This window comes from Manis javanica, chromosome 9 (assembly GCF_040802235.1).
Source record: "Manis javanica isolate MJ-LG chromosome 9, MJ_LKY, whole genome shotgun sequence".
Classification (NCBI taxonomy): Eukaryota; Metazoa; Chordata; class Mammalia; order Pholidota; family Manidae; genus Manis; species Manis javanica.
Window position 1 is genome coordinate 109,367,966 of NC_133164.1, and position 16,053 is coordinate 109,384,018.

At 37.2% G+C, this 16,053-nt stretch overlaps 1 protein-coding gene across 4 annotated transcripts in view; it reads left to right on the forward strand.

Annotated features, from left to right (window-relative positions):
• WDR7 (WD repeat domain 7) overlaps window positions 1-16,053 on the forward strand; it is a 354,103-nt gene that overhangs the window by 288,046 nt on the left and 50,004 nt on the right. For all 4 annotated transcript variants that reach the window (XM_073213119.1, XM_073213120.1, XM_073213121.1 and 1 more), the window contains one exon: window positions 2,090-2,189. In XM_073213119.1, the coding sequence (XP_073069220.1) occupies window positions 2,090-2,189 (100 nt within the window). The remainder of the gene's footprint in view (window positions 1-2,089; window positions 2,190-16,053) is intronic.

Below are 16,053 nucleotides of genomic sequence, written 5' to 3' on the forward strand. Positions count from 1 at the left end.
TTGTAGATGATATAGAAGAATGAGTTTTATATCCAGAGCATAGAAAATGGTCAGTGTGACAAAAACTTTTTAGATTCTAGTTGAAGTAAAATTTTGTTGACATAAATGTATTTTACCACTGGTTTGTTCTGAAGAGGATTATTTTGAGGGGTGACTATATCATGTTTTGCAGGATTTTGCAATGTAGCTATTGTATCTGTGCAAAGTTTAATAATAGATTTTAAAAGTACCTCTGAAAGTTTTTGTTTCCTGTGGCTATTAACCTGCACAACAAATAAATATTTGTTAAAACATTTGTTAGATACTATATTCCATGTTGTTCTGATAGGATATAAATTGTGTGTGCTTATGTGAGTATAGGTATACAGATGTAAATATAATGATACCTAATATAATTAGACCACTGTCTTTATTGAATAACAAAATAGTAAATGTTTTTAAACTCTTCTAAATCATTTTTATTTTTGAGAGTAAGCACGTTAGATTTTGAGTGCTGATTCTTACCTTCTCTACAAAGGAGGAATAATATGATGCTTTAGACAGGAAAAGCTTTGAAAAGCAAACATTTTACAAACCACACAATAGTGCAGAAGCTTCATATGTGCCAGCGGCCTTCATTGCCTCCTTTCCCTTACGGATACAAAGAGGACAGTCCCTACCTGCACACAAACCCAGCAGGACGTCCTGAAGTAGTGTCTTCCATGTGACTAAAAATGAAACAGTCACCTTCCGCGAAAGAGGAAGGAATTGTGTCACCAAGTTAGTCTTAGTGATGGGACAAAAGTACTGTTGAATCCACTACTTGGTTATAAGTAACAAACAAAAAGTTGAAAAACTTAGTAGCTTGTCTTCCAGATTTATGAGATACATATCAATGTCATAATATCTCCTAGTGCCAAAATGCCTTTTTCAGAATGCCCCTGCTTTCAGAATGCTCACTTTCAAATCTTGTCTTTCTCTGTCAGCCTGTCCTACCAGAATTTCAGAAGCATAGTCCCATGCCCTGGTAGCTTTTTACTCAATCTCAAGAAAGCATTAGAGAAATATTTTTCTGTTATTATGCCCTTCCCATATTTAAAAAGATAGTAGCCAAAATGATAGGTTGGTAGTGTGGAACCAAAGAGAAAAAAGGCAAGGAATGTGTAGTGGAATTGACACAATATCCTCCTAAATATTTAGGGTAGGCCTTTTATTCATCTGGGCAACTCACACAGACAACAGGACTAGGTAATGGAAAGGTACATTCAAAACTCTCTGGTGATATAAAACCATACCTTATTTACTCCACTATAATTTTTATTCTTAGCTTCCCAGGTTCTAGCTATATGACTGTGATATGATTATGACAATGCATAGATCAGGAATTCAAATAATTAACCCAGCCATGAAAGTTAATCTAGAAAAAAGAAAAATAAGAAATCAACATCTATAATCTTTATCCTCCCTAAATCCCATTTTCATCTAATGCCAAATAAGCTTATTTATACAATCTATAGTGGCAGCTATCGTTTAAACAAACTGATATAGAAAGTCTTAAGAATTTGCCAGATAACTTATTTTTGGTGGATAAATTTCACTCTAAACTGTTAATAAGAACTTAAGCATAACATTTATATAGCTTTTTTATGATTATTCTGCTGGGAAGTATGTTTCATTCCTTAATACTATACCATGAGAACATAATTAAGTTAAATATATCAACCTTTTCATCTTTTCCATTTCTGTGCAAATAGAAGCATTTGCATAATAGTCACTGTAGCAAAACTGAGTTTTCATATTTAATCTTTTTTGTATTTGATCCTTTTTCTACTTTCAAAATCAAAAGTGTTTGTAATTATAAAGTTGTTTTCTATTGAAAATAATTATTCACAGGTCTGAGTGGTATTCTCCATCATTTTTCTTTTAGTTGATATTAGTAATTATGGAAGTGAAACATTTTTTTAAATCCTAATATATTAAGGATAGACATATTTATTTTAAAATGTCCATCAGATCTGGCTTTAATCTTTGAAATGTGTTGCTGTCTACTTCCATTAGCAGGTCATCTCACCCGCTTTTTTTGTTCTTGTTGTTAAAATGTTCAATGCAGGTTCTACATGGTCAGCTATTATGAACGGAATCACAGAATAGCAGTTGGAGCTCGCCATGGTTCAGTGGCCCTGTACGACATCCGAACTGGAAAATGTCAGGTAAATAAATCATTGGGACTTCCTCTCCATAAAGTGTGGGTGTTATTGAAAGGAGTGAGAGACTAGCACTTCTCCAGTTGACGTGCTGAGCTGCTGGAACATTATGGATAATTCTAAAGGGATCAATAGTTTAATGAAGGACTCAAAGAATATAGAGCCCTACTGTCTTTATTCACTGGGAACGAAGGCGGCTGCAGATGGGTTCATAATGGAGCCCAGAATAGGATGGTGCTGCCCACAAACTACTTTACAATACATCTTTCCTTTTAACCAAATTTTCTGATTTTCTGACTTTTGTCATGTGTTTTCTGAAAAATGTTTGATGATAATTATTATGATTAACAGCTAAACAAAAATTAACTTTCTTAGCAAAATGAGATATTCAGCAATTATAAGGCAATGTCCTAGTCAGCATTCAAGAAAAGAAGAAATCGCAATAGCATTTAGTGTGGCTCTTTGAAAAGGAAACTGGTGCTTTTTTTGAAATTATATATTACTTTTTTTACTTTTAGAATGCTTTATTATTTATGAAAAGTTCTTCTTGATTTTGATTTTGATCTTGATCACTTGATTCTCAAACTGTGCCAGTTGGATAGATAAGGCAAGTCTAGCCCCACTTTAGATATAAGTGCATCAAAGCTCCAAGACTTTAAATCTCTATCCTACAGCCACACTGTCGGTCAATGCCAGAGCCAGGGCTGGGCTCAGCCATGCCCGTGGTGGCTGCAGTGCTCATTGATAAGTAGTTCCAGGTCATGACTTCTTATGTTTCATTGTAACATTTATCATTGCTGATATATTCAACCATATTAGGAATTACATTCAACAATATTAGACTGGTATATTCAACTGCATTAGGAATTTTCAGGAGGAATATGAAGAAATTCATAAGGATTTGGCTACAATTTTTAACTCTCTTAAATTTAATCAACTATTAATTAATTCTCTGAAAGCTTCCCTGGCTGCTTTCCATGGTATATTTCTAAGAAATGGTAACAGGTGTTTGGGGGTAATAGTTTCAGGAGTCAGACAGATTTAGGGAATACCATCTACATGTCAAACACGTTTCTTAATGCAGGCCTTCTCAGAGAATCTGATACACAAATTGTGCATTTCCTGAAAGTGCATGGAGTGTGCACCATTCCCCATATGCATGTAACTATCGGATTTTGTTTGTGTGACTTCTAAGGCATTAACTCCTCATAGGTGTTACCTATGAAACAACTGAGTTCTTGTTTAAAAATTAGGTAAAATGTTGTTTATAATATTCTCTTCTAAGAAAGACTGATTCTTCAGATAGCATTTTGAATGTCTCTTTTAGTAAGACAGTTTTTAAAAACTGGAGTGTATTATTATTAGCAGACTTGAGAGAAATAAACCACAAACCTCTGCAAGGTAAAGACAAAAAAAAAGAACAAGGGGACCTTTTCAAACTTACTTAAAACTGAAGTGCGGGAATCATGGAGAGGGCTCTTGTTGTCGGACAGGGCACACTTGCCACCAGCAGAGAGAAAAGTGAGGCTCTGTGAGCCCAGTGAAGTGACTGAAAGAGAAGTGAGGGAGGAACAACAGTCAAGAATTAATGAGAAAGTGGCACACTGGCCTGAAATACACATTTCTTTACAGTTTTCTTCCTCCTAAGTATCTCAGGGAAGATCTTGGTAACATGCAGAAAACAGGAATAATCTGAGTATCTTATTCTCTTGAATTAAATTACTTGAGATAATCAGAGACATTCTAAACTGGAATTTGTAATGTCATTCATATTCCATTTCATTTTCTGTACACTATTTTAATACATTTAGACATTTAGTGTCCCCATGAGTTTTTTCTACTTAAGCTTCTTTTTTTTTTTTAAACAGGAGAAAAAAAACAAAGTTTAATTCCATATGTATGGGGAATCCACAGATGTGAGGTGTCCTCTACCAAAATCAGCTTCTTGATTTTGATTCTCCAAATTATCATTGTTCCATGATTGAATAAGCTTTACCTTCCAGTTCTGTATGAAAGTGAAGGTTATCCTTTCCTTTCATCATTCAGAACATGAAAACAAAGCTAAATCTCCAAAATCTATCTTAACTGCTTTCTCCAGTTACCAGTTATATCTGGTGACAGTACTCTCTTCTGGGATTCTCTTTATTCATTTATGGTATTAGTTGTGGTCGTATTTGAAATAAATGAGTCAACAGTTGAAGCAGAATACACAAGTATAGCTGGCATGTTTAGTAATGAAGTTTTAGAGGTGAATCAAAGGACTAGAGATTTTGAACCAGGAATGCAGTAAAGCGTATCGTGAGTTAGCTACTGGAGTCAGTTACCACTGAGAGTGGGACAGTTCTCCTAACACGAGCAAAGACAGAGATATGACATAAAAAATGCAGAAGGAATAATTAGTAAACTCACTGGACTTTAGTGGTAGAGTTCCAGTTAGGCAGAAAGATGAGGCAGAACCACCTAAACGGGGAGAGTGAGAACTGATGGGAAGACCTGCTGTGGCCTGTCCAGGATACCCGAAGCCGGGAGAATACCCATGGACCCGCTGGAAGCAGAGAACCATCTGACGAAGTGGAGGAAGGAGCATGCAGGCTCCCTGTCATTGTTTATTAGATTGCTTGGTAAAAGACAGAATAGAAAAATTAAATCCCTTCCCTTCCCTTTGGATATTGGTTTCTTTTTTTCTTTTTTAAATCAGTTTTCTTTCCATCTGTTCTTCCCCAACTAGAATAGAAGATTATGCAAAGCCACAGGATAAATAGGGCTGTCTGGAACATGAATTATGCTTATATCAAGGGTTCACAAAACTATTGCCCAAATCTGCCTCCTGCCTATTTCAGTAAATAAAGTTTTCCTGGAACATAGCCACACTCATTTGTTTAAGGATTGTCTACGGCTGCTCTCACATTGCAAGGATTGAGTTGATGTGGCTGTCGAAGACCATATGCGGTCTGCAAAGCCTTAAGTATTTACTATATGTCCCTTTACAGAAAAGGTTTGCTGGCCCCTGACTTAGATGAGTGTGGAAGAAGAGTTAACTAATTTCACTAACAAGTGATTCAAACAGTATAGGATGATATATTGGAGAAGAATAATTAGAAAGTCATGTGGCTTGAATCCCATCCTACCACTTCAGAATTTCATAACCTTGTGAAAGCTTTTGGACTACTTTGAGCTGAAGTTTCCTCACTGTAAAATGGTGACAAAATAATGCCTGTTATTGTGAGAAGTAAATAAGATAATGTATATAAAGTTATTAGTACAGTACCTGCCAAGTAGTTAGTATTCAGCAAGTAGTGGGTATAGTTATATTAAAATGAACTTAGAAATACATTACATTGTAATTCAATTACATTAATTTTAGAGAATTTTAAAGATTAAACTTGAGACATCAGGGTACGTAGACTTTCAGAGCCAGTTCACACTTGTCAGGTAGGAGCACTTCGGTGGAAAAGCTCTGCAGCACTGCCTTAGGCCATGTGTAGATTTCCCTTTATAAGGCAGCTCTTGCCTGTTGTGTTAGGCCGGATCTGTACTGATTATGGAAATCAGAAACTTCGATGCAGTTCAATAGTTCAAATCCTGCTGTGCGACTGACTCTGTTTTCACTTGGCAACTGCTAGCAAATGAGAAATGTACCTGACTGAGATTTTGCTTAATTAAAAAAAAATGTAACACCAATTAGCACACATAATGTAGACAGGGGCACGGGGAAGGCAGTATAGCCCAGAGAAGACAAGTAGTGACTCTATAGCATCTTACTATGCTGATGGACAGTGACTGTAGTAACGGGGTATGTGGGGGGGGACTTGGTAATGGGGGGAATCTAGTAACCACAGTGTTGCCCATGTGATTTTATAATAATGATACCAAAATTTTTGAAATATTAACAATTTAAGTAAAAAAAAATGTAACGCCTTATGAAGTACTTAAGTTTTGTTGGTAGGCAGTGTACTTGATAAGCAGATTAATTAAGTTCCATGAATCCTTAGAGCTACAGGTATGTGTTTGGTTAAATCAGCAATGAAAGTCCTCCCTCTAGCAATATTTGTCTTTGGTTTGGCGGACTTGGTATTCTATCTCACTAATTCTCCAGTGCTTTTGAATGCATTCTTTGTAATAAATTACTGCTAGTCTGTGCAAGAGTCTCTTAGGCTCATGATAGCTCATTTCCCTCATGAAGTTTGTGCCGTGTCACTTGGAGGTATCTGATTTGCTAGATAAATATAGACTTTTATTTTCTCACTTTTTGACCTAGTGTGACCAAAAAAGGCAGTGAGGTATGAGACAAAGTATGTCTGAAGTCTTATCTGTATCTTAAATTATTTAAGGAATGTCACTAAAAATTATAAGTTACTTGAAGGACTTTGTTGAAGACCCATATTTTCTTGGGCTTGGCACGTAGAATAGGATATCTCTTCAGAAACAGCATAGAGAACCTCTTACTTATGGAAGATATGCCTATATTTCTGTAGCAGACCCTGACCATATTTCTGCCAGATAATGAAGGAAAAATAGAAGAGAAGACTGATTACATGTAGATAACTGTGGCAACTGAGGTCTAGCTATAATCCCTTAGAGAGCAGAGGATACATTCTGCGGTGCTAACGTGTGCCCCATCACACAGCCTGACACTAATAAAAGTGGTAAGCCTGCGGGGTGGACTCTTCTAGCCTCAGATTCCTTGCTCTACATGGGATGAATGCCTTGAACTTCACATGCCACCTCCATGAGGAAAGGGGGATGCCACAGGGTACTTTGCCCACTTACTGTGCCCTGACCTCCTGAATATCCTCGGCCCTGCTCCTTTGCTAATTCAGTGGTATTGAAGTGAAAGTAGCTCTGAACTCTGTCAATCCATTGTCACCAGTCTGTGAGCCTTGATCTGTCTGTCACACTGGTGTTGAGCCTGGCTTACCTTCATTCTTCAGCCAGCAAGCCTTCACTGACTGGCACAGTCATGTTGTTATATATGGGCATCTGCTAGGCATCTAACTAAACTAATGAGGAAAATCAGAAAAGCACCAATTACCTTAAAGTGCTTTTGGAATGTGAGGAAGATTGCCTCATTGTTTTCCTCTCAAACTTCTCTTCCCTCATTCCCATTTGTCCTCAACAGCGAAGTAATTTTGAAAATGAGACTTAAATTAGCTTGTGGAGAGCATCTATTTCTGCTTCATTCATTAAGGTTCCATAGGGCTTGGAGCATATATAGTTTTGGGGACTTTTACTTCAGAAAACAAAATTAGAGGACTGTGCATATGTATGTATGTAAAATTATGTGTGTGTGTGTATATATATATATATATATATATATATATATACATGAGCTTCATGGTAAACACCTTTACTGGCACCTCTAAAAACTGCATTTTATAATCCTTTCTGTAGGTACCATTCTACTTCTTTCCCTCCCCGTTATGTGTAGTGAATGAGAGAGTGATCTGTGGCACCCCTCTGCCCCACGCCTTCTAGCTTCCACCTTGACAGAGTGACTGAAAGCACACACTCAGACATCACCGGGGTTCTCTTACCACACCATTAGCAAGGGCTCCCCGGACCCCTAGGCATGGTTCCACAGAACTGACTTCTCTCTCTCTCAAGTTGTATTTTCCCTTGACTTCCATAGCACTGTGACCTGTCTTGATTTTCATTTTACTGTATCCTGAACTGGACTTTTTCATTTCTTGGGGTGCCATAATGTTAATTCTTATTACTCCACCACTCAGAGTACAGGTTTCTTTGCTCATCTGTTCTTTCTCCTCACTTTGGCTACAAATCCATACATTATAACTGACCTCAACTCTTCCCTCTGAGCAGGTGAGAATACTCAGGACTCTATGGCCAGGCCAGCCTAAACTTTAGCCATATGGCTCTTTACTATCTGCCAGACATTTCCGTCTAGATATCTTGTCATTGTCTCAAATTCAATGTATTGGAAAATCTCTCCAAGCCTACTTTCCACCAGCATCTTTTCCTAACCTACCTTTTTCTGTTAATGGTGCAATTATATAATGACACCATAGTCCATCCTGCTTCTCCTTTCCCTACCCTTATCCAGTCACTCAGTTCAGTTAACTTTCCCTAGTAGTATACCTGGAATCTGCCTTTTCCTCAACTAACAACCTAATTAGGCCCTTGACTGTTCAGGGCCTTTTGAGCTTCTGGCTTTGATCATCATGCATAATCCCCTCCTCCTTTGAGCTACATTTCATTCAGTGACACCATCCTCCGTTTTCCCCTGTCTTGGTCCTCTCCCGGGTTACATGGGGGGCATTCAGAAATTTCTGTTGGATGATTTGTTGTAAGCACAGTGAAGATTATAAGAAATGCCCCTTTCCAATTATATTTGTCTTTAGATTATATTGAACTGTGTGACCTCACTGAATATATACAGTTATTATATACTCATAGGTTTAGCACCCCTGGTGAACAAAAATGCTGAGGATAATCCACATTCAAATAATGAACATTGACTCTGCTTTCATTAATGTTTCTACTGAATTTATTTTTGACCTTCCTTTAAATGCCTTACATACCTTTGTAAGTTATATGACTGTCAAATTCTTTACTTGTATCTCTATTTCTGACTCAGTATCTAGCATTTATCTCTTTGATGGTATTTGTAATATCCCACACTTAATATTCAATTCAATTAGCAAGTTGTTTCCTCCTACTTACTAGAAAAGGTAGTAGTGGAACAGATTCTGCCTTGGGTTTGAATCTTTGCTTAGCCCTTATAGCTTTGTGGCTGAGAGCAAGGTGCTTAAATTTGCCGTGCTTCAGTTTATTCATCTATGAAATGGACGCAATAACCCTGATAACATTGTGTGGTACAGATTAAAAGAATGAATAAATAAATAAATATATATATATAAAGAGAGAGCAGTCAACCAATTGTAAATGCTTAAAAATGTTAGCCATCATAATTATTATTTCAGAATTGTTTAATAAGGCATAATCAGCCATTCTTTCCCTCCTGCTGCTGTGTATACAACTTCATTCCAGTGGGATCTGTTGTAATTTCTTTCCTCTGACTTATTTTATTGCTCTTTTTTTTCCAAGACTATTTAATTAATCTTAAAAGTGGAATGAATAGAACATCAAACCAACTAATTAGCAGATTTCAAGACTACTGACTTGTAATCCATCCACATTTAATAATTGTTCTTTCATCTATCATGATTTTTGCATAGCACTAATCTGTTGTTCTGCTGATATTTTTAAGTGACTTTTTGAAATTATTACAAATATTACTTTTAATTTACTGCTGTGCTAGAATCTTTCTGAGTAAAGTAATTTTTAGACTGATTTTTAAATATAGTATTCCCATCTGTTTGCATATATTCAAAATCTTACTTTAATTAATCACCACAGGGTTTTTTTCAAGGACTTTATTACTGTATAATTGTCAGCATATGTTTTCTTCAGCATCCTTTTTAAAGATAAAAAGATTAGGTCAGTAATTTAGCCTTTTTATTAGTATTGTTAATTTTCAGTGTCTCATTTGTTAGCATAATTTTCTTCGTAGTTTTTCTCTAAACAGGGAGCATTGTGAACGCCGCCCTTCTCTATCATGGGCATATCACATATTATTATTTATCCCTTCATTACTATCTCTGTTGAAACCCAGTCTAGTTTATGTTTAAACTTGCCTTTTTTTTTATGTAAATCACATGCTGCATAGGTGGCTGCTTTTATAACTCAAAAGAAAATTATAATTATAAGATTTGTTGTTACCTGTTTTTTTTAGATTTGGAATCAGTCTAATTTTTTTCCATTCTGCTCCATCTCTTGATCTGGCAGGCTATAGCCAGTGCCCGATTCAATTTCTTCTTTTTGCTAACATGAAGCTTCCTGTAATAATTGTGTTTTTTCCAACAAAAGTATTTTGTTTTCTTGGGTAATAGTGATCTACTGATACCTGGTCAGTTAAAATTGAGTAATCTGTGTAATTTCCACCCTCTCCATAAGAAGTCTGGATATAATGATTAGAATTTATGTGAGAACAAGGAAAGAGGAAAATGTGTCGCCACTGGTGAAGGAGGACGTCAGCCTGCCTTTTTCTCTGGCATTATACTTTTTCCCAAAATGAAATATATTGATTGCTTGTTCAGATTATAAATATAATTCATGCTCATTAAAATGAGCATTAAAAAAAAAAGCCTCAAGCAATATAAAATATTTAAAGTGGAAAGTTAAAGTCCACTGTAACCTGTCCCTTAGAGTTAATTTTCCTACTTAGCTGTTTCTTGTACATCGTTTGAGTCTCATTTCTGTGTTATACAAATAATATTATTCTCTCCCTCCTTCCCATATAATATGTTTTCTGCAGTCTGTTGTTATTTTTGCTTATTATCTCTCCCTGTGAGACCATGTATTTCATTCAATAATAGCAAGTGTGTAATGAGTGCCTACTATTGCCTGTACATAAAGCAGGCCTGGATCCTGTCCTCAAGGAGCTCCTATTATGGTGACAGGAGACAAACAAGAAACTAGACAAGGAAATGTCAGGTGGTGGTGTGACAATACAATGGGGTGACTGGGTGCCTTCTTTAGATCAGGGGCTCAGGGTGAGCACATTTAGGGGGTGGCTTTTAACCGGAAACTGTGCAACCATCTAGAAGAAGGACACTGTGAGTTCAAGGAGCAGTTAGCACAGAGACTAAGGTGGGAAAATTTGGGGGGCAGGAAACAGGCAAGCGTGAAGGGCATTCATTTTGCGAGCAAGTGGAGTTAGGCAGGAAGGCAGTGATCTGAGCATGCAGGCCAGTGTTGGGCTCTCAGATTTTATTGTAGGGAGATGGGATGCCAATAGAGAATTTTAAGCAGGCAAATTATGTGATCTGTTTTTTTTTAATTATTTTTTGTTTGTTTTGTTTTGGAAGGCTTTTGTTCTTTCACAAATTTGGAATCATAATAAACACACTACCCTTCAACTTCAAGAAAAAATCTTACTGGCATATCATAGCTAGACTTCAAGATCAAAAGCAATTGATCAAATAGGTGCTTTTTATAATAAAAAATATTCCATAAAACTTTTTCTGCTAGTGAAATATTCAAGTGAAGTCCAGCTTTGTGTTACTACAAATAAGGCTGCAGTAAACATCTTTGAATACATGTCTTTCTATCCTAAAAACAGGAAATGTTTTGATCCATTTTTATTTTTAAAAATTTCTGGGTGCTGAGCTGGACCAGGATTGTTACAGTAAAGATGGAGAGAAGTGGATGGATAAAGGATATATTTTGGAAGCAGAGCCATCAGATCTTGGTGATTGTTTAAATGTAGTGTGCATGGTAGGGGAGCTAAGGGGGAAGCAGTGGTGAGAGAAAGAGAAGAATTCAAGGAAGATCCATAGGTCTGAGTCATGAGCAGCCAAATGGATTGCCATTAACGGTTGGGAGAAGAGCAGGCTAGGAATAGAGATGAAGCTCAGGACTTAGGTATTGGCCATATTATGTTTGAAGGGCTATTTTAATCTGTTTGAATAACTACATAATATTCCAATACACAGATGTAAGAGAATTCATTAACCAGTCCTCTGTTGATTAACATTTAAGCACCTACCCCCACAATTTCCCACCATTATAAGCAGTGCTACATTGAATAGCTTTATTTATATAACTTTTTATGCCTATCAGATTTTTTTTAGGGTAAATTCCTGGATGTACAGTGCTAAGTCAAAAGATTTGTGCATTTGATTGCCAGAATGCTCTGAACCTATTTTCCCACCATTTATGGGCATCCGTTTCTTCACACCTTCCCTAATATTCCTGTGGATAACAGAATGACTCTTCACCTACAGTTATTCTCCTGAAAATGAAACCTCACAGTTGGTCTATTTTTGCCTTCTTTATATTTTTTAATCTTAGACAAAAGCCTGTTTATTCATTTATTCATGAGTTATCACTCATTCATTTATTAAAAAATAAAGCTAAAAACTTTGATGATGGCTCTTCTCTGTGCCAGACACCATATTATATGCAAGAGATCAAAAACTAAATATGAACTGTTCCTACTCTCAAAGAATTTATAATCTGCTATGAAAGACACCTAAACCCATAGCTGAAATACTGTGATCATCCTCTCCAGCAGGGCAGCCTAGAGTGTTTTGGGAGAACATGGGAGGAACATTAGCCCGGAGTTGCTCAGGAGTCTAGGGAGAATGATCTGGAAGGGCTCTAAAGGAGACGACATCCGAACTGAGCCATGCATAACACTTAGGAGTTAGGCAAGGAAGGGGAAGGACAGGGAGCATTGCTCCAGCAGAAGGTAGGACATCTGCAAAGCACAGAGGAGCAAGAAAGCGTAGGGGAGGCCTGCTTATCAAAACCTGAGAGCTGCTTTCCCTGTTAATGTGAATGGCTCATGTTACAAAAGTTTTCAAATTAGCAGTACTCTGGGACTTGCAGAAGTCTTAATGTGAAAAACAGTTATTCCAATGGATAAGTAGAGACTCCTCTTTTCCATGACTTATTCAATGCTAAGTCAGTAACATAGGTTTTGTAAATAAAATTGCATAGTGTTAGCAAAGTGTTAAAGAAATAACTGAATGCTGCCACAAATAATATTTTTAAGAAAAAGAGAGCAAGATATGAAAATGTTTTCAGCATGGGATTTAAAGCATTCTAATAAAAGTAAACGAGTGTAATTTTCTATAATGCATGTAACTCTGCTGAGTACTCTAAGGCTACTCCATATCAAAAGAGAGCTAGTATTCAAGACCCAACAGAAATGCCAGCAAACACACCTATATTAACAGAAGTTTGGAGAACAGTGTGTTCTTCTCCATAAAAATAACAAAGATTTGACTTCCAATTAGGAGGAGCAATGGACCTTCGGGATCTGGTGGACAGTAAGATTGATGTTTCTTTAAGGCAGAGTTTTGAAGCTTCGGGCACAGTTTTCACTGAGCAGAAGTCTATAATGCTTATACATCAAGGGCACTTACATGATGATTGCAAAAATTGCAGTGAGAATTGACTATAGTACTTAGTCAGACAGTGACATTTTAGGAATTTTCTTCCTGCTCCTTTCAAGAGCTGGTTTTAAGGCAGGTGCTCCCTATGACATTCTGGAGCAACAACCAGAAATATGGCATCAGGGTGGGAATAAGATGAATGGTTGGAGAAAACAATGGCTTCCTGATTCTGTGTTGAAGAATTACTCAACAAGCTTCCTGTTTTAAAAGTGAAATGCTATGTAAAGAAGAACCTCTAGAAAGAGAAACGGGTGCTTGAAATTAAACCATCAGTTTATTCTGAGAGTTAAAAAGTGTTCTGAATAGTATTTTCAACTGACTATTTAGGGGAGTATTTTTCTGTTATTGATTTACTGCATCATCACTGAGTATTTCTTACATCCATGTTATACTTTAAGTGGTGGTATTCAGGATTCTTGGTAATTTCTCTAATTATAAATACACGAGGCAGAGAGTTCTGCTGTTTACAAACCCAGCAGTTATTACAAGCATTTCAACATCCTTGCAAAAACATTAAGTAGACTAAAATTTTTATTTTGATTCTCAAAATTCACATTTTACCTACATTTCTGAATGCCATTTTATTCCCTTCCTAGCCATTCTTTTTCCTCTCAAGACATAAAAAAAAAGAAAGTATAAACGTCTAAATATATATTCTATATATTCCATATGTATTTAGTCCATAAAATTAGAAAACATTGGGTAGGAATGGCACAGTACATTGAATTCATTCTGGATTCACTGCCTTGGATTCTTTATATCCACTTATAATATATAAGGTACTGAGAACGAGGCCTGGCATGTAGTAGTCATTCAATAATTATGAATCATAATTAAAACATATGTAATGAGGACATGAGTCCTATAGTTTATGAGACTTATAATTTATGGTAGTTTCTAGAGGGATGTTGGTGGTAATTTAAAGGAACTTGTTGTCAAAATTTGGGTAGCTTGTATCTCAGATAGGGCTCCTGATGGGGCTTACATCTTGTGGGGGAGGAAGCAGATACACGGGTACCATAAAAGCCCTTGGATCTAGCACAGTGAGCCCTGCAAGTTGCTCAGTTAATGAGAAATGTTTCCCAAGTGTAGAATCGTGTAAAATGATATACATCTTAAACATTTAAGATATGAGACCAAGGCCTTTTCTTTCTATAATTGGTCCATTGGTTTTAGTTCCAGAATATTTTGTTCCTAAACTCTACTGTCTTCTGTTTCTATAAGTAGATTGAGAAATTGAAGGATTATCTGTATAGATTACACATAGACGTATATCATCCCAGATGTTTATGCCTCCCCAATGTTTCACAGTTGTCTCACACCTAATTTCATGAGTGTGTGTATGTATACATCATTCTAAAGCCATGTCCCCTCTCTTATTTTATAATTTCACGTGATATTTGCATTCACAAGCACAGTAGCTCTGGTCAATCTAGGTGGGGGCAGTACAAGTGTGCCTGATAATCACTGGCACTCCTCATACCATGGGCATCAGTCAAGATACTTCATAGACAGGATAGAGTATTGGCTGACCTCAACAGTCAGTGGAAAGGAAATAGGTAATGAGAGATTCTGTTAGAATACCTCCAAAGCATGATGCCTAGAAGTAGTTGCATGGCACTCTGAATGCAGAAGGGCACAGCCAGAGGGTTGTTAATCCAGCAGGGGATGGCAAAGATGAAACAAGTAAGTGCAGTAAAGTTACAGTGTCGCACAGAGTGTGACAGGCCACACAGGAAAGGGTGAGTCCTGAGGACCCGGGAGGCAAGGACGAGGAAACGTTCACAGAGAAGGTGATGCTCCAGCTGAGTCCTGAGTAGGTGCTCTGGAGGCGCACGCAGAGGAAGAAAACTTCCGCGGATGAAGCATCAGCAAAAGCACAGAGACGTTAGTTGGCTTATGGTGCATTTCAGGAAATGGAAGGTGCTTTTTGCTATGCTGGGAGCAAAGGTTGCAAAGGAGTGTGGAAGTGTGGCAGTGGAAGCGAGAGATAAAGCCTGGCAGTTAGGAAGGTGAAGTCCTGTTTGGTGTCTCAAGGTCAGCAGTAAGAGACTCAGATGCCTACAGAGACCCAGCCGGTGGCATCAATTAGTAAAATAAGGTGAGCCCTCTTGGCTCATCTTTCATTTCTCCATTTTTGATAGCACCATCCAAGAAATAGTTACCTTTCTTTTTAATGATACTCTGTGTAAAACAACACATAAGCCTTCATTAAAATGCCAGCTGATATTCTACTTGAGGGTACGGGATAGAATTGGAAGAGGTGGCACTGTGGCAGACTGGGGAGCCCCTGCCCCATGTAAAGGGAGGCGCCATGTCTCAGATCCTATCAGCTGGTGCCATGTGGGATTGTGGGCCTAGTGTTGCCTAATCTTCTGATTTTTCAAGATATACTGAAAATCTGGGTGGGTGTTGTTTTTTTTTAAGTCTTCCAATTTTTAAATGCTAGTGACTGATTTAAAAAGTGTTTGAAGAGCATAAATCAATATTATACTGAATACCTAGAGGTACATTCAGAGAAACCACTTGAAGAGTTTTAAGCAGGGGACCACAGGGTCAGATACTCCATTTGGAAGGTCAGAACTGCAGGAGATGAACTGAAGATGTTTTGCTCTTTGAGGCTTTGGTGGCAATCCAGGCGACAGTTGATCAGAGCATGAATGATATCAGCTGAGTGAAGAAAAAGATTAGGATGCGTGATATGGAACAAGTAGGTTATGATAAGCCTCGACACACAGTTCTTTAAGTACATACACTAAAGTTGAAATATAAACTAATTCCATAATGAAAAAGTAAAAGCAACAGTTTCTGAAAAATATGGGAAAAAAAGGATGAGCTGTGTATGAACTGGTAGAGAATGTAGTCATGTAAAAAGAAACATTTAGTTT